Consider the following 25782-nt stretch of genomic DNA (forward strand, 5'->3'; position numbering starts at 1 on the left):
TTTACTTCATGCCCTTTTTCTGATCCAGGATCTTCTCTAAAATAACAGATTACATTTAGATGTCACATCTCCTTGGGGATCTTTTGACTGTTACAGTTTCTCAAAATAATCCTTATTTTTGACAAAATACTTAACAGCTTTGAAGAATACTAGTCAGATTCAATTTTAAATTTTCATGAAAGGAAAACATATTTCTGAAATGTTCAATGTATTTTCATTATTCAGTAAAAAATGATGTATTTGTATAATTTATGAACAAGTAGGATTCCAAAAATTCTTAATGAAACGCAAAAGATTCTAAACTAGTCTATAATAGTCAAATGTGTGGAAGGCAGTGATGAGGGATGAACTTAACAGTCTAGTCTTGTATAATGAGTTTCGTCTGCATATTTGGTTAATAGATTGTTATTGAAGGATGATACTCAACACAAGAGTGTTACAATACATAGTATCCATGGACAAACCAGATGAATTGAATGGAAAGAGAGCCCTGGCCACTCTTAATATTGTTACATCATGGAGTATGTCCTGAATTACCTGAGCATAATTTTTTTTTCTTTAGTTTTAAGGTTTAGGTTTTAAGCCTGTTCAAGCAATCTGCGTAACAAACTTTTGTTAAAACTGAAAAGAAATATTTGTAGCAGGATAGAATTAGATGGTTTATTTTAAATTTCAATTTACCAAATTTCATTATTCATTATTAATATGTATGTATTGGATACGTGTATATTTTACTATGCTAACTTGATGGCTTCTGAAGCTAAAGACTATTATAACCTCTGCATCTTATACACTGATCTAATAGAAAAAAGCCATCATAATTTGAATGTTAAGAGGTACATTGTTACATAAGAACATTTTATTTTGCAGAACTATTATGGAGCTGCTAAGATGATATTTTCTGACAACCCACTTGGTCTGACCTGTGGAATGGTATGCCCCACCTCTGATCTTTGTGTAGGTGGATGTAATTTGTATGCCACTGAAGAGGGACCAATTAATATTGGTGGATTGCAGCAATATGCTACTGAGGTATGTAAGATGTACAATTGTTTTTTCTATCCCTGAAGCACGAAAATCTTAAAATAACTTTAATCCTGAAGCTTTGTTGATATCCAACATTTTTAGTGTGATATACAGCTACAGTTTAAGTATTTTGTGCCATAAATGATGTTTTTATTCAACGACTTGGCTTCAAAAATGAAATTTCTAAAACCATATGTCAAATTAATTGTAATCCCAGAAGGTTATTAAAATACTTTCACTGAAAGTTATATGAATTGGAGTATCTGAAAATAGAATTTATTCATTAACTTTACGTTGGAGTGTGGCTAGGGGGTCCCATTACGGTAAAATAAAAAACAAACTGTCTTAACTGGTTCTTTTTCCTGAAACCATCTTTAATCTTCACAGCTTGAAAGAATACATCAGCATTCTTCTGTAATGTTTTTTGAGTAATAGAGGTTATAGAATTATGTAAAACCCTCAAACTGAATAATATTTTTTAACATTAGATTTTGTGAACCTGTGGATTGAAAGCAGGTGTGGTTTTTGGATGCAAATTTATAATGAAATAATATTAAAAAATTTTGTCTCTAGTTTTCTTATAAGTTTGGGCCATGTCTTTCTTTTTAAATGAATCCTTTTTAAATGACTTTGAAGCTCTGGGACATCTTATTCTCTCTGGGGCCTCCTTTTTGGAGTCAACTACCAGATCAATTCCTGTGTATCATTTAAATGATCAGCTTATATGTAGGTTACAGTATAATTTTGTAATCCTTGGGGTCTGTTTGGCTAGAAGACCAAATTAAATAACCTGTCAGCACTAGATTTTTAATTAATGACTTCTCTGTCTGATGTTGTCAACTCAAACACAACGTATTCTTTCTTTTTAGGACCCTTCTCATAATATCCCTCAAGCTTAAATCTTACTTTGCTTTTAGTAATAAATCAGGTTTTTATTCCCTTCCTGCTTTCTGACAGGTTAATTCTAAGGAAGGGCTCCTGGGAGTGAGAAAATAGAAACAATTTGAGGTCGTGAGTTGTTGCAATAAATTCTTGTATTTAATTTCTTCTCCTACCAAATTCAAAATTGCATTAGTTTACCTGACCAGTGCAAGGTATGATCTTTACAACCTGAGACAATCCCTAGTTGATGGAGAAGATTCACTTGAATTCTTCCACATTTTTCTTTGGGGACTCATTGTCTCTTCATTAAAACGGGGCAGGCTTGCAAGGATGTAGTAAGTAAAAGGTCACACAGTATCTATATAAACTAACACTGCATTTCAAAGCAAAATCAGTTAAAATAATGTTATTTGTCTGTGGTTTGGACTAGAGAGGGAGGGAGGAAGGAGAGGGGAGAAGGGGAAAAGAGAGAGAGGAAACAATGAATGGGGGTGGGGAGAGTGGAGAGAAAGGGAAACATCATTCCTCTGAGAACTCTGTTTTAAGGAGGTTGTACCACTGCTTTCCAAAGCAAAGTCTATTTATTTCAGACATAGCATAGATTAGGATGGCATTAGATGCATTTTAAGAGACTCATGGAATTTAGATAGCAATGTATCTTCTTATTACATTCCATTTATGCTTATTCCTGTGGCTTCAAATATATCTATCAAATTATAAATAAAAATATCCCAGTGGAACTACATAGGAAGGCTTTTCATTTTTTTTTTTTTAAGGTGACCACTTAGGGCAATTTATTTTAGAGAGTTCTGTCAAAGGGTTGTTTACTTAAATTTACCCAACAGTCAAAGTTGTTGTAAAGGTAAGCAGTACTGGATTCACAGATATAGGAAACAGACTTGTGCTTACCAAAAGGGAGAGGGAATGGGAGTAACAAACTGGGGATATGGAATTAGCAGATACAAACTGCTATGTATAAAATAGAGAAGCAACAAGGATATACTAGATAGCACAGGGAATTATTATCTTATAAAAACCTAAAGGGAGTATAATCTGCAAAAATACTGAATCACTACGCTGTATCCTGAAACTAGGGCTTCCTAGATGACGCAGTGGTAAAGAATCTGCCTGCCAGTGCAGGAGACGGAAGAGATGCTCGTTTGATCCCCGGGTCAGGAAGATCCCCTGGAGTAGGAAATGGCAACCCAGTCCAGAATTCTTGTCTGGGAAATGCCACGGACAGAGGAGCCCGGAGGGCTACAGTCAGTGGGTTCCAAAAGAGCTGGACATGACTGAGTGCGTACACACACACATAACATGAAACTAACACTAAATCAACTCAATGAAAATAATAAGCATAATGCAATGAATTAATTGACTGCCGCTGTAAAGAAAGAGTACAACTTTTTAAAATTATTCTAAAATAAAAATATTAAATAATGTTATAAGTAATAGTATGCAAATACCATTACTCTTTCAAACTACTAAACTATTGAATAGGAGTACTTAAGTAAAAGCTGAACATGATATATAAATAATTTGATGTTTGTTTGATAAAATAATGATTGATTTTTGACTTTTAAAGAATTATAAATCTATTTTTCAACCAAATTAAGCAAAGGTTAGGAGAGCAGAGTAAAATACTATGGTATTTTTCAAAAATGTTTTTCCTATTATTTATATGTGTATATATTTCTATAATATATATGTGATTTTTGAAATATCAACTCCATAGTCTACCTTTATTATTTAAATCCATACCTTAGATTATACCTTTCCATTTAAACATGGGCATATGATTTAGAACATGTAATAGAAATGTATGTAGTATGTAGTAGAAAAGGAATAAATCACATAAAGGATAGTATGAGGAGGATCAGGAGACCAGCTACTTTAACTACTTTTGTTTTGTCCTGTATTGTCAATCCTATGCTGTCCGCACATCTGCAGTGACTTTGCTTCATACACTTTTGCACATGTGAGACACACAGGCTACAGAATGAATCTAGATCTCTCTAGGGGGCAGTTTTTTCTTAGTTCAGTTAAGTATAACAATAGTGCTTCAAATAAATAATTTGGAAATAATAGCTTGCTGTGGATTTTCTTATCAATTTTATCAGTGTCTTAAACTTTCTCTATATAGATTTAATACTTGAAATTTTTATGTTGACATGTCTTTGATCATTTAGTTGACTTATTAAGAAATCATATATTTATCACATTTAAATAACCAACTAGACTCTCATTGCCTCTCAAATTTAACTAATGAATTGCTGCAAAAGGATAATGAATGCATCTTTCTACTAATTTCCCAAAGTTTGAAAAATAACTATAAATAGAGAATTAACTGCACATCAAATCACTTCCTTTCCACTGATGCTAAAGAGTTTTAGGAACAATTTAGAAAAATTAAAATTCCAAGGTTCTAAAGGCTGGATGGCATCACTCACTCGATGGACATGAGTCTGAGTGAACTCCTGGAGTTGGTGATGGACAGGGAGGCCTGGCGTGCTGCGATTCATGGGGTCGCAATGAGTCGGACATGACTGAGCGACTGAACTGAAATGAACTGAAAGTTTGACTCTAAATCTTAAAATGAATGAGGCTCAGAGGATTAGTACTTAAGGTTGCTGCCTCAATTATGAATTTTTAGGAATACATTAGATAATGAAACTGGTATCAGAAAACAGTACTTGTTTTTCACAGTAAATGTTCTATGGGATTATATTAATACCCATTAAACATACTGTTTTGCATGGCATATACTCCTTGCATTGTACTTTGAATTTCCTTTTTGTACTTTTAGTTAAGAACAGAACTGAATTATTCTTTAGATTTTTCTTTAACTGTATTTTTCAGGTCTTTTATATCAGCTCTCATTTGAAATACTCTATTTTTGTCCCATCATCATATGCTATTTATATACTATCATTTGCTATTTTTATTTATTTCCATATTTTGTTGACTAGGCATAGTTCAAATCAAATTGACCAGTGTTTATAACATAATAAAAAATACGCTGATATAGTTCAAACAATCAGGTATTATGAGGCTACATTAAGTAAACTAGTAAAATTATTTGAATGATATCAACATGTTTTGTTAAATGCTGCAGTCAATAGTTTAAAGAATTGTGAGTGAAGAAGGAACATGATTACTTGAGTTAGTGATTATTTTAATAAGACAAATAATCCTACGGTATCTTCAACTTGAACATGGAGTTGCTATAAGCTTTAAATTTTGATGTCCACAGTTATATTGGCGGAGGATATAGAGACACATGTACACTAAAAAATAATAGAATGTTATGTCTTTTTTCAAATTATGTATTTTTGTGATGCATCTTCCCATCTATCAAATAGATAAGTATAGAAGAAGAAAAAATTAGGTGTAGTCCTCATATTAAAATCAATTACTGCAAAAAAGTGAATAAACTGAAATGTGAGATTAGGTATACTCTATGCTGTAAAGAGCAATATTGCATAGGAACCTGGAATGTCAGGTCCATGAATCAAGGCAAATTAGAAGTGCTCAAACAGGAAATGGCAAGAGTGAACATCAACATTCTAGGAATCAGCAAACTAAAATGGACTGGAATACCCATTTAACTTAATTTAACTCAGATGACCATTATATCTACTACTGCGGGCAGGAATCCCTCAGAAGAAATGGAGTAGCCATCATGGTCAACAAAAGAGTCCAAAATGCAGTACTTGGATGCAATCTCAAAAATGACAGAATGATCTCTGTTTGTTTCCAAGGCAAACCATTCAATATCACAGTAATCCAAGTCTGTGCCCCAACCAGTAACGCTGAAGAAGCGGAAGCTGAACGGTTCTATGAAGACCTACAAGACCTTTTAGAACTAACACCCAAAAAAGATGTCCTTTTCATTATAGGGGACTGGAATGCAAAAGTAGGAAGTCAAGAAACACCTGGAGTAACAGGCAAATTTGGCCTTGGAATACAGAATGAAGCAGGGCAAAGACTAATAGAGTTTTGCCAAGAGAACACACTGGTCATAGCAAACACCTTCTTCCAACAACACAAGAGAAGACTCTACACATGGACATCACCAGATGGTCAACACCAAAATCAGATTGATTATATTCTTTGCAGCCAAAGATGGAGAAGCTCTATACAGTCAGCAAAAACAAGACCTGGAGCTGACTGTGGCTCAGATCATGAGTTCCTTATTGCCACATTCAGAATTAAATTGAAAAAAGTAAGGAAAACTACTAGACCATTCAGGTATGACCTAAATCAAACCCCTTATGATTATACAGTGGAAGTGAGAAATAGATTTAAGGGACTAGTTCTGATAGATAGAGTGCCTGATGAATTATGGATGGAGGTTTGTGCCATGGTACAGGAGACAGGGATCAAGACCATCCCCATGGAAAAGAAATGCAAAAAAGCAAAATGGCTGTCTAGGGAGGCCTTACAAATAGCTTTGAAAAGAAGAGAAGCAAAAAGCAAAGGAGAAAAGGAAAGATATAAACATCTGAAGGCAGAGTTCCAAAGAATAGCAAGAAGAGATAAGAAAGCCTTCTTCAGTGATCAATGCAAAGAAATAGAGGAAAACAACAGAATGGAAAAGACTAGAGATCTCTTCAAGAAAATTAGAGATACCAAGGGAATATTTCAGGCAAAGATGGGCTCAATAAAGGACAGAAATAGTATGGACCCAACAGAAGCAGAAGATATTAAGAAGAGGTGGTAAGAATACACAGAAAAACTGTACAAAAAAGATCTTCATGACCAAGATAATCACGATGGTATAATCACTCAACCAAAGAGCCAGATATCCTGGAATGTTAAGTCAAGTGGGCCTTAGAAAGCATCACTACGAACAAAGCTAGTGGAGGTGATGGAATTCCAGTTGAGCTATTTCAAATCCTGAAAGATGATGCTGTGAAAGTGCTGTACTCAATAAGCCAGCAAATGTGGAAAACTCAGCAGTGGCCACAGGACTGGAAAAGGTCAGTTTTCATTCCAATCCCAAAGAAAGGCAATGCCAAAGAATGCTCAAACTACCACACAATTGCATTCATCTCACACGCTAGTAAAGTAATGCTCAAAATTCTCCAAGCCAGGCTTCAGCAATACGTGAACCGTGAACTTCCAGATGTTCAAGCTGGTTTTAGAAAAGGCAGAGGAATCAGAGATCAAATTGCCAACATCTGCTGAATCATGGAAAATGCAAGAGAGTTCCAGAAAAGCATCTATTTCTGCTTTATTGACTATGCCAAAGCCTTTGACTGTGTGAATCACAATAAACTGTGGAAAAGTCTGAAAGAGATGGGAATACCAGACCACCTGACCTGCCTCTTGAGAAATCTATATGCAGGTCAGGAAGCAACAGTTAGAACTGGACATGGAACAACAGACTGGTTCGAAATAGGAAAAGGAGTACGTCAAGGCTGTATATTATCACCCTGCTTATTTAACTTCAATGCAGAGTACATCATGAGAAATGCTGGGCTGGAAGAAACACAAGCTGGAATCAAGACTGCCTGGAGAAATATCAATAACCTCAGATATGCAGATGACATCACCCTTTTGGCAGAAAGTGAAGAGGAGCTGAAGAGCCTCTTGATGAAAATGAAAGAGGAGAGTGAAAAAGTTGGCTTAAAACTCAACATTCAGAAAACGAAGATCATGGCATCTGGTCCCATCACTTCATGGCAAATAGATGGGGAAATAGTGGAAACAGTGTCAGACTTTATTTTTTTTGGCTCCAAAATCACTGCAGATGGTGATTGCAGCCATGAAATTAAAAGATGCTTACTCCTTGGAAGAAAAGTTATAACCAACCTAGATAGCATATTGAAAAGCAGAGACATTACTTTGCCAACAAAGGTTTGTCTAGTCAAGGCTATGGTTTTTCCAGTGGTCATGTATGGATGTGAGAGTTGGACTGTGAAGAAGACTGAGCACCGAAGAATTGATGCTTTTCAACTGTGGTGTTGGAGAAGACTCTTGAGAGTCCCTTGGACTGCAAGGAGATCCAACCAGTCCATTCTAAAGGAGTTTAGTCCTGGGTGTTCATTGGAAGGACTGATGCTAAAGCTGAAACTCCAATACTTTGGCCACGTAGTGCGAAGAATTGATTCATTGGAAAAGACCCTGATGCTGGGAGGGATTGGGGGCAGGAGAAGGGGACAACAGAGGATGAGATGGCTGGATGGCATCACCGACTTGATGGACGTGAGTCTGAGTGAACTCCAGGAGTTGGTGATGGACAGGGAGGCCTGGCGTGCTGTGATTCATGGGGTTGCAAAGAGTCGGATACGACTGAGCGACTGAACCTAACTGAACTGATGTCTTATGTCAGTTGCTTTATAAGTTAATCACACAAAAGCCTGGAAGAATGAAGGAGAACACTGTTAACAATTAATGCAGTGCAGCAGAGCAAATCTGCACTATCCCAAGAAACGTGGCTTATGTGAACACCAAGTGTATTATTACACTCCCAGTAGGTAAGGATTTAATTAATCAAACAAACACTGATTGAGCATTGATTAGAATTAAGCATTGTTGTAGGCTGCTTCTACATACTACATGTCCTGAAATTCCTTAGTGACTTGATAAGGTATATGCATTTACATTAGCATCTTTAGACTAATAATCCATCTCCATTAATATTCCTTGTTTGGTTCCGGAGGTGAGTAGACCTTAGTACAAAAACAGGATCAGATGGGGGAAAATGTAGAGTCATAATACCTATACTTGCATAGCACCTCAATGCTTTTTTGTAATATCTCATTTAAAAATATTGATAACCATTAAGATGTGTAAAGTTGCTAATATTTTCCCCATTTTGGGCTTAAGGAAATGAAGGATCAAAATGCTTCTAAACTGATGGTTAATTAGACAAACTCCTTTAGCCCTGGACAATGTTAGGTACTGTACTTAGAACTTGGTGATACTCAAAATAACCCTCTAGATAAATGTTATCATCCTCATTTTATGTATGAGTAACAAGAGGCTCATACAAGTTCATATGTAATAAAGGGCAGATATAGAGTAAAAAGCCTCAAATTCCTTTATTTCACAAACCCTCACTTGCCCCACCTATTATTAGGTCATTATTACAAAGTCAAAGTAAACTTGAATTTTCTGGCTGCAAGCTCCCAGTGTTACACCTTGTTGTCTCAACCACAGATACCTCAGTTACTGTACCTTGTTGCTGTTGTTAGTCGTGAGTCATGTCTGACTCTTTTTTGACACCACTGACTGTAGCCCTCCAGGATCCTCTGCCCATGGGATTTCCCAGGCAAGAATACTAGAGTGGGTTGACATTTCTTCTCCAAGGGATCTTCCCAACCCAGCAGTTGAACCCAGGCTCTTCTATGTTGCAGAGGATTCTTTACTGCTGAGCCACCAGGGAAGCAGTCCAAGGGACTCTCAAGAGTCTTCAACACCACAGTTCAAAAGCATCAATTCTTACCACTAGTGGCTGCTAGGAAAGCCCCGGCATAGAAACATTCAACAGTAGATAGGGGATTGGACCACTGTCTGCTAGTCTCTACATAAGCAAACCATCAGGGACTGCTGGGGAGTTTGACTGCTGTGGGGTTGTAGGTACCAAAAGCTTTATGCATGGTAGAGAACTGGATTCAACTACCCCTGGTAGAAAGTTTGAAAAAAAAAAAAAAAAACCAAAAAAAACAGGGCTTGGGCTGGTATGAAGCTGCAGAGAACTATGTCTCAATGTTTTAGGCATGTGCCTAGTGGCCCAGTAACTTGCTTCTGTATTGTCTGTAAGTATTACCTGGAGACTGGAGCTCTGGGCCTCCAATAAGAGACTTGGTTCTGCAGTGGTGGAAAGGGAGAGGAGTGATACGGGGTGGAAGCTATTGTGTACTTCATGTAAGAAGCAGGAGGGTAAGTGCAAAAACAGAAAATTTTCTCTCACTGTAAGTCTAAAACCTAAAGTTCAAAACAGCGTTAGAAAAACTAGTTCAACCAGTTTAAAAAACTAGTTAACCAGTGTTAATCAAAAGACTCAAATTACAGATGATTTTATCCTAATGAAACCAAATAATATCATATTCAGGCCTTTTAAAATAAATAGAAAATAATATCCACATAAATAAGGTAAAATTATTAATAAAACTGAATTTGATATGAAATAGTTGATTAGAAATATTCACTGAAATAAAAATACTAGTAAAACTTTAAATTTAGAACTGGATTAGAAATTGGTTCAGAGCAATCTTAAAGCAATCTTAAGGCAGTTGTAGTAGAGGGTTTTCCAAAAGAAAGGAAAGATATAAGTTCCTCATTTAGAACACAATTGTAATATTGTGAAATGCCAAGGTTCTTGAAAGAATCAGCTTCTAGGGGGAAAAAAAAAAAAGATTATTCTAAAGTCAACAATCTGCCCTCAGACTTCTCATTAGTATCCATAGATGTTAGAAGCCAAGAACACAGTGTTTTAAAGGAGTAGGATAAAGAACTGTATTTCTCCCTTAACAATACAAACATGAATAAAGATATTGTAAGCATTTAAAATCTAAAGTGGTTTGTCATTCACCTTATTATAAGAATACTTAAAAAAGTTATTCTTCAGCATGATTGATACAAACTTGGAATGAAAGAGGGATGTAAGAAATGATGATGCAAGGAAACCAGAAAAATATAGTCATAAATAAAACTAACTATTGACCGTAGATAAGAATGACAACTCATTTTGGGGTGTGAAAAATAAAGATAGAGATACAAATTTTACATAAAATTGACAAGGAAGGTGGTTGAGGTGGGAGTCAGGGGTCAGGTAGTCAGGGGTGCTAAGGGCCTTTTGTATTGAGAGAAGAGAAATACTTGATAACTTGGGAATATGTTTTTTAAAACATTGAAATATCTGTGTTAAAAATTAAAAGGTAATCACATAAAATCTGAAATGTAATTTGTAAGCAGTCATAGAAATGAAGATGGCTGAGATGGTAGAAAACTTAATCCAGTGAGAGACAGAAAAGGGAAAATAAAAATCAAGAGCATGAGGAGCAAATACAAAGCATAGGAAACAGGAAACACAAGGCAGATAGAAGAATTAAATGTAAATACATTATTAACCACAAAACTAACTTTTATCAAGTTTACCTATTAAAACATAAGAGGCTCTATTATGGATTAAAAATAAATACTTAAAACAACTATAAGATGTTTAGAAGAGAAATACATTATTTTAGCAAACTTGAAAATAATCTGGTTGAAGCAAGAAATACTATGTAAATACTAACCATAATAAGTTAATGTAGTGGTATTTATATGTAACAAAAGTGGACTTTCAGAGAAAATATATTATGGTATGGGGAGGGAGGAGGGGGGAGGGTTCAGGATGGGGAACACATGTATACCTGTGGCGGATTCATTTCGATATATGGCAAAACCAATACAATATTGTAAAGTTAAAAAATAAAATAAAATTAAAAAAAAATAAAAAGAAAAAAAAGAAAATATATTAATAAAAATAAAGAGGAAAATAAGTAATGAAAAGAAGAATAAACATTCTTAAAATTACATATACATTACAACAGGGCCTGACTTAAAATTTTTAAGAATTATTTGAATTAAATTTATTAGGTTGATTTAATGAATGTATAAAAGTTTCTGTATCCAACTAGTAGAGTGAGTGTGACCTTTTCAGGCACCTGTGGAAAGAACATTTATCCAAATTGACCATGTACTTTCAGAAATATATATATATGTGTGTATGTGTGTATATAGTTTTCAGTTAAATCACACAGACTACATTTTTTTTCTACAACACAACTAAATTAGATATAAAATATCAAAGACAGGAGGAGAAGGGGATGACAGAGGATGAGATGGTTGGATGGCATCACCAACTCTATGGACATGAATTTGAACAAGCTCCGGGAATTGGTGATGGACAGGGGAGCCTGGCATGCTGCAATCCATAGGTCACAAAGAGTCAGACATGACTGAACTGAACTGAAAATATCAAAATATTATCAAAATGAAGGCAATAACAACAGATTTAAACCACATTTATAAATAATGCATGGGTTGAAGAGGTTGTCACAATAGAAATTATAAAATATTGAGACTGAATAACACAATTTCCATTGACAACCTATAAAATGTAGCCAAGTGAGTTAAGTCATTCAGTCATGTCTGACTCTTTGTGACCCTATGGACTGTAGCCTACCAGGCTGATCCGTCCATGGGATTTTCCAGGCAAGAATACTGAAGTGGGTTGTCATTTCCTTCTCCAAGGGATCTTCTCCGCCCAGGGATCAAACAAGGGTCTTCTGCATTGCAAGCAGATGCTTTTTACCCTCTTAGCCACTGAAAATTTGTGATTTTACATGTTTATAACAAAAAAGATAAAGATAAGCAGGTTTCATTTCAAGATGCTACAGAGAGAGGAAATAGGTTGGGGAGGGATGTTTTAGTGGTGGTGAGGTGGTAAATTATGAAAAAAATGGAAGACAGATAATGCAAATAATACAAATGAAAGCAAAAATGATGATGGCCTACAAAGAAAACCTGACTCTTTGAAAATAGATTAGTAAATGATTATCTGGCCATATCATATAGTAAGCTGTATATTTCAGTTACAGCTGCCTTCTAATTACTGTTCTTTTATTATTTTATTGAATTGCTTATGAGTAGTTAATCGTACTTAAGTAGTTAATCATTTTCTAGAAAAATCATGTTAGCAAGCGATTGGAGCTGATAGAATAGGGGAAGATCTCTCTAGTCTACCATATCTCCGTCACTCTGTTGCCTGCCTGCTCTCCTTTCATCCCCAGCAAGCTGTAAGATGGATTGCCTGGCCCCTGACAGCGTTATTTTCCAACCCCAGCATTGAAAATATATTTGAGTGACTGACTAGATGCTTGCAGTGTCTGGGTGCTAAGGACACAGTGATGAACAAGATAGGAATGATACTAACCCGCAGGTAGCTTATTGCTTACTGAGAAAGACAGACTATTAAGCAAATTATAATGAAGTGCTGAGGGGAGCAGTCAGACAGTACTGTGGGAGCCAGTAGCTAGGAAACCTAACAGATTTCCTAACCTATTAGGGAGGGTAAGCTGAATTGAGAAAGTGAAATTTAAACTGAGTCCTGAAAGGTATACATCATGTCCAGTAGAGTGAGGAATAGGTGAGAATTCAAGGCACAGAGAACAGCATGAGCAAAGCCCTAAAGGCACATAAGTGTTTGTACTGATTAGTTTGAACCTGCATATGATTTTGGATCAGTAAAGTTGCTCATGACCAAAGTATACACACCTATGCTTTCAAATGTTTTTTTTTTTTTTTTTTTTTTTTGTCAACCATTTATTTCAATTGTAGCCTTAAAGCATGAGTAGAACACATAGCCTAATCATAATAAAAATATGAACCATAATGTAATAACAATAATTTAGGAATCAGTTCTGCTGTGTATAAAATGAACAGTTGTACCTAACTTTGAAGAGTTTGGGAGGCTGAAGATATAAAGGGTTAAGCACTCAAGAGAGTGCCTTATAAAGAGAAAGTGTTAACCCCTGGAGGTTATCATCACTGATTTACTCAATCTTCACAATAAATTGTTGAAATAATTATTACTCTCTGAATTTTAGAGCTGACATTTAGAGAGGTAAAGTCTTCTCCACAATAATGTGTCATTTTTTTTTTAAGATTTAGTTAAGGTGTTATTTTTCCTCCCTTCTGGGATAAGTTTTCTTTCTCACTGGTTCCAAGAGCACTGTATATAAAAATGAATTCTACACCTTGGCAGATTGCATTGTAATAATTTCTCTGTGTTTAAGACATATGATTCTTCTGTTACCCAGGGAACTACTTACGGGAAGGTCTGTGTTTGTCTTACTCATATTTGTGCCTAGTGCATAGAGGGCACATGAAGGTATTCACTAAATTAAGGTGAAAATTGAATAGAACAGAACATTCTGATTTCGCATCATATAATATTTTTACCATGCCAGTTATATATTACAACAATGACTCTTTTAATAATAAGAAAATAATGAAGCAACATTTTTAAAAAATCACTAAATGCATTGATAATTAACTAAAAATGTGCCATTGTATGAAGTTTTCCTTTATTTCTGATATGTTTGAAATAGACTTCCCACTTTTAGTGTCCCTTGTTTACTGTTGTGGAGAAACTGTCAGGTAGCCTGAGAATATTTCTTTTCAAGGGATGAGTTGCAGGGGATAGAATGTACTCAATGTTTCTTTTGACTTCTTTCACAAAAGGAAGCACGTTATCAGGAAAATTACATAGAAGTGTCTCCTAGAAGCCATGTAATTTGAGGTAACGTACTTTTGGATGCACAAATAACAATCTCTCTCCATTCAGGCATTCAAAAGGTAACCAGACTGGTATATTGCAAATTAAATAACTCAAAGAAATTGAAACCAGTGAAGTGAAAAACCAGTGTATTATTTGTGTTAAGATTTCTCTTAGACTGACATTGATGAAATAATATCCCTTTTGAAATGACCAGAAATTATGTTTTATTCTATAATAAAATCAAGTTAAAATACTTGCAAAAATATAACACTCTTATGGGATGTGTAGGATACAGCTAACCTTTTAACATATATCCTTCAACTGGTGGAGATATTCTGAAATTTCCAAAAATATTTTGTTGGTGATGATTTCCCTATGGTTTACATTTGCTATTTCTTGGTTAATAATAACAAGTAGAGCAATTGGGGAAGAATTATAGCTACCAAATATTTCTGTTTGTTTTCATTGTGTATCATTTCAGAAAGTAAGAAAGATTAAAATGAGAAAAACTTACCCTCAAATTAGAGTTGGTAAATATCTTTGCATTTACTGTCTTATGTTCTTTTCCATTTAGAGAGGACTATATAATTATTAGAAATTTATACTCTTTCTGTCTCCTTAATGTGAGGAGGCTTGGGGGAAAAATCACCCCCAAGTGAAATACTGGCATCTCTCTGTCTCAGTCTTTAAAATCAGGATAATTTCTCCCTTGCCTCAAAATGTGAAAATTATAGGGGAAATAATAATAGAGTCAATATGGAGTGATGAAATGCCCTTTCCAGATGGGTGAAAATTTAGAAATCACAGCACAATTATGCAAGGAGATCTATTTTAAATACCCCTCAAGAAGATTATTCACTTACAAATAACAGATAGGTAACCGTCCTTATGTATCAATGAGAAAGAACTATGTATGGTACTCATTTATTGAAGCCTATCACTGGAGTTCTGAGCACAGGAATTTTGAAATTAATCAGAATCTTTTTGGGTGCCTACTATGTGTTATAACTCCACTGTGCCCTGACATTCACTACAGAAGGGAGGAAAAACACTCAGATTAGCTTTGCACTTATTAACTCATTCAGTCCTCATAGCAGCCTTCAGTTCAGTTCAGTCGCTCAGTCGTGTTCGACTCTTTGCAACCCCATGAATCGCAGCACGCCAGGCCTCCCTGTCCATCACCAACTCCCGGAGTTCACTCAGACTCACGTCCATTGAGTCGGTGATGCCATCCAGCCATCTCATCCTCTGTCATCCCCTTTTCCTCCTGCCCCCGATCCCTACCAGCATCAGAGTCTTTTCCTGCTGGGGGCCAGCGTGAGGATCTCCACCCATGGCAAAGGTCACGAGGAAGGAGGCTTGATATACGCAAAGGTGGGATCGAGCCTCAGGAATCCCCCTGGAAATTCTTGAGCATCTACCCCCATAACCAGAGCCTGCCTACTTTACTACTTTGTGCTCTCACCTACATCTCTGACTTTACAGGGGGCTGTCCCCCACCACGTCTTTCAGAGAAGAAGTTAACTTCGAGCTCCAGTTAATAATAATTCCTGGGCGTGATAGGAGTGTTTCAACCTACAAACTCCTCTGAAGGTTCTCTAGCCTGCCTGACAGGCTTGTCCGGTCACATGTGATTGCTCACAGCCTCCCAACCATGAGAGGCACGAGATGCTTTAAACCTTCTAAAAACAGGTTCTTTAGAGAAGTTAGAAAACTATTAGTATAAGTATAGTGGGCTGATTAGAAATTGTATTGGTGAAGGGTTTTTCATTTGTTGAGCCAATGTTTACTGCTAAGTCTCCACATCCCCTGCCCTTATACACATTAATGAATATATAGAAGAAATAAGTATTAACCTTTGATATTAATCACGTTGGACCTTAGGCTAAGTAAATTCTTTCCTTAATTAAAACCCACTACACCCTCACCCTATAGGAATGTAACTTTATCTGGTACCTTTGGAAGGTGGCGTCTGTTTCAAAAATAATCACCCCTGGAGAAATAAGTGTTCTGGTTGACTGACTGCTGTCACAAGGAGAGGGTCATAAATTGTCAGCAGGCCCCCCTGGCCAGAAGATGATGTAACACCCCTAAGACCTCTGTATACATTTGTATGAAGCACCTGACTTTAATAAAAGTCAGGACTGCTATCCCCGCCTGACTTTTGTATAACACCTCAGTGTATAAAAACAGACCCTGGAAAATAAAGAATTGGGATCAGTTCCTCGAAATACTGGTTTCCCCATGTCATTCTCTCTCTCAAACTCTGGCTGAGTTTCCATCTGGAGCGTGGAGCCTGCCATGCTTACTAATTATGCCTGGGCTTCTAAGATCTGACCGGGGAGGCCTCAGTGTCTCCTCTGCTTCGGGAGAATGGAAGGACGCCTGCAGCCTACATAGGTGGTGCAAGCTTCTTGTCTTGAAGTTTTATTGGTTTCCCGCATAAACCAAGCTACTAAGCCTCTTTTCTCCACTGAATTTTCCTGCTGAGCTATCCTCATTCTATTACTCTTTATATCTCTAATTAATATTAAAGCCAGTGTATTCGCCGATGCTGTCTCTCCTTCGAATTTCCCTGGATCCACCGGGGCTGGACCCTGGCATTTTTCAATGAGTCAACTCTTTGCATGAGGTGGCCAAAGTACTGGAGTTTCAGCTTTAGCATCATTCCTTCCAAAGAAAACCAAGGACTGATCTCCTTTAGAATGGACTGGTTGGATCTCCTGGCAGTCCATGGGACTCTCAAGAGTCTTCTCCAACACCACAGTTCAAAAGCATCAATTCTTTGGTGCTCAGCTTTATTCACAGTCCAACTCTCACATCCATACATGACTACTGGAAAAACCATAGCCTTGACTAGACAGACCTTTGTTGGCAAAGTAATGTCTCTACTTTTTAATATGTTATAGCAGCCTTCAGTTCACTTCAGTTCAGTCTCTCAGTTGTTTCCAATGAGTCAACTCTTTGCATGAGGTGGCCAAAGTACTGGAGTTTCAGCTTTAGCATCGTTCCTTCCAAAGAAATCTCAGGACTGATCTCCTTCAGAATGGACTGGTTAGATCTCCTTGCAGTCCAAAGGACTCTCAGGAGTCTTCTCCAACACCACAGTTCAAAAGCATCAATTCTTCAGCACTCAGCTTTCTTCACAGTCCAACTCTCACATCCATACATGACCATTGGAAAAACCATAGCCTTGACTAGATGGACCTTTGTTGACAAAGTAATGTCTCTGTTTTCAATATGCTATCTAGGTTGGTCATAACTTTTCTTCAAAGGAGTAAGTGTCTTTTAATTTCACAGCTACAGTCAAAATAATAGGATAGTGAAAGAGGAACTTCCCAAGTCAGTAGGGGCCCAATATGCTACTGGAGATCAGTGGAGAAATAACTCCAGAAAGAATGAAGGGATGGAGCCAAAGCAAAAACAATACCCAGCTGTGGATGTGACTGGTAATAGAACCAAGGTCTGATGCTATAAAGAGCAATATTGCCTAGGAACCTGAAATGTCAGGTCCACGAATCAAGGTAAATTGGAAGTGGCCAAACAGGAGATGGCAAGAGTGAACGTCGACATTCTAGGAATCAGCGAACTAAAATGGACTGGAATGGGTGAATTTAACTCAGATGACCATTATATCTACTATTGTGGGCAGGAATCCCTTAGAAGAAATGGAGTAGCCATCATGGTCAACAAAAGAGTCCAAAATACAGTACTTGGATGCAATCTCAAAAATGACAGAATGATCTCTGTTCGTTTTCAAGGCAAACCATTCAATATCACAGTAATCCAAGTCTGTGCCCCAACCAGCAATGCTGAAGAAGCTGAAGTTGAACGGTTCTATGAAGACCTACAAGACCTTTTAGAACTAACACCCAAAAAAGATGTCCTTTTCATTATAGGGGATTGGAATGCGAAAGTAGGAAGTCAAGAAACACCTGGAGTAACAGGCAAATTTGGCCTTGGAATACGGAATGAAGCAGGCAAAGGCTAATAGAGTTTTGCCAAGAGAACGCACTGGTCATAGCAAACACCCTCTTCCAACAACACAAGAGAAGACTCTACACATGTACATCACCAGATGGTCAACACTGAAATCAGATTGATTATATTCTTTGCAGCCAAAGATGGAGAAGCTCTATACAGTCAACAAAAACAAGACCAGGAGCTGACTGTGGTTCAGATCATGAGCTCCTTATTGACAAATTCAGACTGAAATTGAGGAAAGTAGGGAAAACAACTAGACCATTCAGGTATGACCTAAGTCAATCCCTTATGATTATATACTTGAAGTGAGAAATAGATTTAAGGGCCTATATCTGATAGATAGAGTGCCTGATGATCTAAGGATGGAGGTTCGTGCCATGGTACAGGAGACAGGGATCAAGACCATCCCCATGGAAAAGAAATGCAAAAAAGCAAAATGGCTGTCTAGGGAGGCCTTACAAATAGCTGTGAAAAGAAGAGAAGAGAAAAGTAACGGAGAAAAGGAAAGATATAAGCATCTGAATGCAGAGTTCCAAAGAATAGCAAGAAGAGATAAGAAAGCCTTCCTCAGTGACCAATGCAAAGAAATAGAGGAAAACAACAGAATGGGAAAGACTAGAGATCTCTTCAAGAAATTACAGATACCAAGGGAACATTTCATGCAAAGATGGGCTTGATAAAGGACAGAAATGGTATAGCAGCCTTAAGAGATGGCTATTACTGATCCCAGTTTACAGTTTGAGAAGACTCATGCATGGAGACATTAAAGTCTTTATTCAAGGACTTTACCATGAGAATGATAGAGGTCAAGAGTCAACCTCAAGAGAGTAAAAGCCAGACCTCTAAATATATTGCCCTCTGAGATGAAGTTTACAAAGTTATATTTAGATACTCACTTCATCCGTAAAAACTACTGCTATCAAACTAAGGGAAGAGGAGAAATCGGGTGCAATAATAAGTGGAAAAATAACAAAATACTGACCCATTTTTTGTTTATGAGTCCATTTTTGCTCACCTGTTCAAATTACTGTTAAGGACATTTATTTTGGTTTTGATTTTAATTTTGAATTTCTTCTTTTTAAAAATTTCTCTTTTTTAACCAAATTTAAGTTTCCTGGTGAAGTCACATTCTTATAAATTTTTTTAACATGTTCATTGTAGTTTTTCTGTATAAAGTCCATTTGTGATAACAACATGTACTGAATTATGTATTTTATCTATATTTTCTGAGTTATTGACAGTTCTTAGTTAATGACAGACCTGGGATTTTTGATCAGAAGCCAGGCCTTGTATATGAAAATTTGTAGACATTGTGGTTGACTTATTTACCACAGAAGGTTCACCATTTCATTTGGTAGGTAGACATATCACCTTTATCTAAATCAGGAGCTGTGCTGACTCAGGCTGGGTTGCATGTCTAGCTCTGGTCTGCTCCACTTGCCGAGTATAACCCTCCATAAGTTTCAGCTGTCTGCTAAGATGTTGACTAGGACTTTCTCTTCTTTAGCTACTCCTGTACTCTAGTTGTTTCATTTGGTCCATTAGAGTGCAGAGGGCTCCCTTCTGCTTTGCATGCATGCCAAGTTGCTTTCGTCATGTCTGACTCTTTGTGACCCTGTGGACTGTAGCCCTGCAGGTTCCTCTGTCCATGGTATTCTCCAGGCAAAGATACTGGAGTGGATTGCCTTGCCCTCCTTGGGATCTTCCTGACCCAGGGATCGAATCCATGTCTCCAGGGCATTCTGCACTGGCAGGCAGATTCTTTACCACTGAGCCACCTGGGAAGTCCCCCTTCTGCTTTATAGAGATTTTTCTTTTTAATTGTTGTTTATTTTCTTAGTCTTTTTCTTATGAAGTGTAAGAATTAAGCTTTTTTATACTTTCTTCTGCTTCTGGTTTCTAGCCTCTTACATTTCCCAAACCCTGTGTCGCTCTAGACCTAGAAGATTAGCTAGGATCTCTCTTGCTCTTTCTTCTGAGTCTTGGTCTTCTATCTACAGGATTCCTCATTTTGCTAAGAAGTCACTGATTCCCTCAGGATAAAAGTAACTCCTATTCTATCATCTCACTTCTCTGATGTTCTCTTTTTACTCGAGATCATGGCTCCTCTAGTCAGGGTTACTTCAGAGGCTATCCAGTGTTCCAACATATTTTTGAAAAGTTATCCTTCAAAAACTAGTCTGTCACAACCAGAAACAGATGCCATAAATTATTTACTGAGTGTCTACATGCCAGGATAGTGCTCACTGCTGGTTATACATGGTAACATGTGTCTAAAATATTTAAAACAGTTAATAAGTTATATGTGTGCATTTTTATATCTGACCTATTCTCTGACTCAACAACTATGTTCTGCTGACTAACATGGAAACATGACACATATGCTAAATGATTTTCTTCAGTTCAGTTCAGTTCAGTCACTCAGTCGTGTCCAACTCTTTGCAACCCCATGAATCGCAACACGCCAGGCCTCCCTGTCCATCACCAACTCCCAGAGTTCGCTCAGACTCATGTCCATTGAGTCAGTGATGCCATCCAGCCATCTCATCCTCTGTCGTCCCCTTCTCCTCCTGCCCCCAATCCCTCCCACCATCAGAGTCTTTTCCAATGAGTCAGCTCTTCGCATGAGGTGGCCAAAGTACTGGAGTTTCAGCTTTAGTATCATTCCCTCCAAAGAAATCCCAGGGCTGATCTCCTTCAGAATGGACTGAATGAATCTCCTTGCAGTCCAGGGGACTCTCAAGAGTCTTCTCCAAAACCACAGTTCAAAAACATCTATTCTTCGGCGCTCAGCCTTCTTCACAGTCCAAATCTCACATCCATACATGACCACAGGAAAAACCATAGCTTTGACTAGACGGACCTTTGTTGGCAAAGTAATGTCTCTGTTTTCAATATGCTATCTAGGTTGGTCATAACTTTCCTTCCAAGGAGTAAGCGTCTTTTAATTTCATGGCTGCAGTCACCATCTGCAGTGATATTGAAGTCCAAAATTTAAGTCTGACACTGTTTCCCCATTTATTTCCCATAAAGTGATGGGACCAGATGCCATGATCTTCGTTTTCTGAATGTTGAGCTTTAAGCCAACTTTTTCACTCTCCTCTTTCGCCTTCATCAAGAGGCTTTTTAGTTCCTCTTCACTTTCTGCCATAAGGGTGGTGTCATCTGCATATCTGAGGTTATTGATATTTCTCCAGGCAATCTTGATTCCAGCTTGTGTTTCTTCCAGTCCAGCATGTCTCATGATGTACTCTGCATAGAAGTTATATAAGCAAGGTGATAATATACAACCTTGATGTACTCCTTTTCCTATTTGGAACCAGTCTATTGTTCCATGTCCAGTTCTAACTGTTGCTTCCTCACCTGCATACAGATTTCTCAAGAGGCAGGTCAGGTGGTCTGGTATTCCCGTCTCTTTCAGAATTTTCCACAGTTTATTGTGATCCACACAGTCAAAGGCTTTGGCGTAGTCAATAAAGCAGAAATAGATGCTTTTCTGGAACTCTCTTGCTTTTTCCATGATCCAGCGGATGTTGGCAATTTGATCTCTGGTTTCTCTGCCTTTTCTAAAACCAGCTTGAACATCAGGAAGTTCACGGTTCACGTATTGCTCAAGCCTGGCTTCGAGAATTTTGAGCATTACTTTACTAGCGTGTGAGATGAGTGCAATTGTGTGGTAGTTTGAGCATGCTTTGGCATTGCCGTTCTTTGGGATTGGAATGAAAACTGACCTTTTCCAGTCGCGTACAAAATGTGATTCAGGAACTCAGAGGAGGAATGCTTAATTTGGCCCAGATAGTGGAGTAGGAAAAGTGAGTCAGGAATGCTTCCCAGAAGAAGTGTGACCTTAGGCAGAAATTTCAAAGATTGAAAAAGCGTTAGTCAAGCATGTCATTGACTGGACCCAATGTGACTTCTAAATATCCTACGTTAGTACTTAAAATATGTTTATTTCTATTAAAAGCATAAGTGAATTTGAAACATTAAAAATACATTTGAGGTTGTAAAAGGTATCTTAAAAATTTTAACCATTCCAATTGATTTCTCCATAGGTATTCAAAGCAATGAATATCCCACAAATCAGGAATCCTTCTCTGCCTCCCCCAGAAAAAATGCATGAAGCCTATTCTGCAAAGATTGCTCTTCTGGGTGCTGGGCCTGCAAGTATAAGTTGTGCTTCGTTCTTGGCTCGATTAGGCTACAATGACATCACTATATTTGAAAAACAAGAATACGTTGGTGGTTTAAGGTAATTCCTACATTTATTTTATGTTCATAGTGTTAAAAATAATGGGGTAAAACAATTATGAATATTGTTGGTTTGTAATCAAATAGGAACTTCAGGTTCACAGATGGTATTTTAACTGTTCTTTTTCCAAATGCTCAAATTTTGATTTCATTATTCACTTTATATTTGCAGTTGGCTTTAAGTAATATTTATTTTAAAATTTCTCTGTCTAGTTCTGTGAATTTAAGTAAATCACAGCAAAATATTTTATGAATAGAGGAAACAATCATATGAAAGCTTATTTCATCCCTGTCAATCTTTCCTTTAATGGAGATATATGTGAGTTTTGCAAATTAGAGATGGGGAATCCTACCTCCACAGAATATTGGATGATTCATTTCAGTGTGTATGTAGAAGTGTTGTCTTGGTCATGTATTTTCATTCTCCAATCTCTTAAGTCTTGCATTTGATTACAATTAAGTTAGAGACTACTAAGAATGTTCCATTTTAATGTACATTTATGCAGTGTTTTATCTCGTAAGTACCATATTACGATTTGCTATTAAACATCATTGTTGTAAGCCAGGATTCATCACATAAACATTTATTCCCTTGAAGTTTCACACACAAGTATGGAAAATATTCACTATGTATAAGTGATTTTCAGATATTCATATCAGGCTTGGACAGTGGATGGAGTTTACTTTATTTAAGATAAATGGACTCTGTAGAATATATAGTGGAAAAAAGGCAGTCTTTTCAATGAGTGATGTTGGGCAAGTTGGACAACTATATGTAAGTCATTAAACTTAGAACACTTCCTCAAGCCATATATATAAAAGTAAACTCAAAAGGGCTTAAAGACATAAGTAAAAGATATGACACAATAAAACTCCTACAAGAAAACATAAGCAAAGCATTCTCTATATGGTATAAATCTTACGAATATTTTCTTAGCTCAATCTCCCAAGGTAAAATAAATAATAACAAAAATAAGTAAATATAATCTAATCAAGCTTGGACTCATTTGCATAGCAAAGGAAATATTCCACAAAACAAAAATACAATCTGTGGAATGGGAGAAACTATTTGCAAACAATATGACCAACAGAATTTAATTTCCAAAACAGCTCGTACAACTCAATGTCAAAATAAAATAAAATAAAAAACCCAATCAAAAAATGAGCAGAAGGCCTAAGTAAACATTTCTCTAAGAAAGACATACAGAAAGCCAATAGACACATGTAAAGATGCTCAACATTGATAATCACTCAGTTCAGTTCAGTTGCTCAGTCATGTCCCACTCTTTGCGACCCCATGAATCGCTGCACGCCAGGCCTCCCTGTCCATCACCAACTCCTGGAGTTCACTCAAACTCAGATCCACTGAGTCGGTGATGCCATCCAGCCATCTCATCCTCTGTCGTCCCCTTCTCCTCTTGCCCCCAATCCCTCCCAGCATCAGAGTCTTTTCCAACGAGTCAACTCTTCAAATGAGGTGGCCAAAGTATTGGAGTTTCAGCTTCAGCGTCATTCCTTCCAAAGAACACCCAGGACTGACCTCCTTTACAATGGACTGGTTGGATCTCCTTGCAGTCCATTAGAATCTCAAGAGTCTTCTCCAACACCACCATTCAAAAGCATCAATTCTTCGGCGCTCAGCCTTCTTCACAGTCCAACTCTCACATCTATACATGACCACGGGAAAAACCATAGCCTTGACTAGATGGACCTTTGTTGGCAAAGTAATGTCTCTGCTTTTCAATATCCTATATAGATTGGTCACAACTTTTCTTCCAAGGAGTAAGCATCTTTTAATTTCATGGCTGCAGTCACCATCTGCAGTGATTTTGGAGCCCAGAAAAAGAAAGTCTGACACTGTTTCCACTGCTTCCCCATCTATTTCCCATGAAGTGATAGGACAGGAAGCCATGATCTTCATTTTCTGAATGTTGAGCTTTAAGCCAACTTTTTCACTCTCTTCTTTCACCTTCATCAAGAGGCTTTTTAGTTCCTCTTCACTTTCTGCTGTAAGGGTGGTGTCATCTGCATATCTGAAGTTATTGATATTTCTCCCGGCAATCTTGATTCCAGCTTGTGCTTCTTCCAGCCCAGCATATCTCATTATGTACTCTGTGTATGAATTAAATAACCAGGGTGACAATATATAGCCTTAATGTACTCCTTTTCCTATTTGGAACCAGTCTGTTGTTCCATGTCCAGTTCTAACTGTTGCTTCCTGACCTGCATAAGATTTCTCAAGAGGCAGGTCAGGTGGTCTGGTATTCCTATCTCTTTCAGAATTTTCCACAGTTTATTGTGATCCACACAGTCAAAGGCTTTGGCATAGTCAATAAAGCAGAAATAGATGTTTTTCTGGAACTCTCTTGCTTTTTCTATGATCCAGCAGATATTGGCAGTTTGATCTCTGGTTCCTCACATAATCATTAGAGAAATGCAAATCAAAACAACAATGACAGCGACAATGACAAACCTCACACTGGTCAGAATGGTCATCCTTCAAAAGTCTACAAATAACAAATGCTGGAGAAGTAGTAAAGAAAAGAGAACTGGTCTACACTCTTGGTTGGAATGTAATTTGGTGGAGCCACTATGGAAAATAGTATAGAGGTTTCTTAGAAAACTAAAAATAGAGCTGCCATATGATCCTTCAGTTCCATCCCTGGACAGATATCCACAAAATATGAAAAGTCTAATATGACAAAAAAGTATGCATCTTAGTGTTCATAGCAGCACTCTTTACAGTAGCCAAGATATGGAAGCAACCTAAGTTTTCATTGACAGATGAATGGATAAAGGAGGTGCAGTAAATATACATACAATGGAATATTACTCAGCCATAAAAATAATGAAATATTGGCATTCACAGTAACTTGGTTGGACCTAAAGATTATCACACTAAGTGAAATAAGTCAGACAGAAAGAGACAAATATTACATGATATCACTTCTATGGAAACCTAAAAATAATTCAAATAAACTTATTTACAAACCAAGACTCACATAGAAAACAAACTTATGGTTACCAGAGGGGGAAAACGAGGGTGAGAGAAATAAATTAGGAGCTTGGGGTTAGTAGATACAAACTATTCTACCTAAAATAAATAAGCAACAATGATTTACTGTGTAGCATGGGGAACTTATTTCAATATTGTATAATATCCTATAATGGAAAATAATCCTAAAAATTATGAAATAAATGGAACTTTATAGTAACATGTATTTTATTTAGGATCATAAAAAAATTAAATTTATTTTAAGCAGGGACTGGATATTCCTTAAAACATTTGATGTAAAAATAAGCAAGAATTTGCATGATAATTTGATAATATTACTCAGTTTATTTTTTTTCCCTAAGTGTGTTTT

At 37.0% G+C, this 25782-nt stretch overlaps 1 protein-coding gene across 1 annotated transcript in view; it reads left to right on the forward strand.

Moving 5' to 3' along the window:
• DPYD (dihydropyrimidine dehydrogenase) overlaps window positions 1-25782 on the forward strand; it is a 957062-nt gene that overhangs the window by 230770 nt on the left and 700510 nt on the right. The window contains exons 5-6 of the mRNA XM_055585018.1: window positions 871-1032; window positions 22222-22418. Coding sequence (XP_055440993.1) covers window positions 871-1032; window positions 22222-22418 — 359 coding nt within the window. The remainder of the gene's footprint in view (window positions 1-870; window positions 1033-22221; window positions 22419-25782) is intronic.

Source organism: Bubalus kerabau, chromosome 6 (assembly GCF_029407905.1).
Source record: "Bubalus kerabau isolate K-KA32 ecotype Philippines breed swamp buffalo chromosome 6, PCC_UOA_SB_1v2, whole genome shotgun sequence".
NCBI lineage: Eukaryota > Metazoa > Chordata > Mammalia > Artiodactyla > Bovidae > Bubalus > Bubalus kerabau.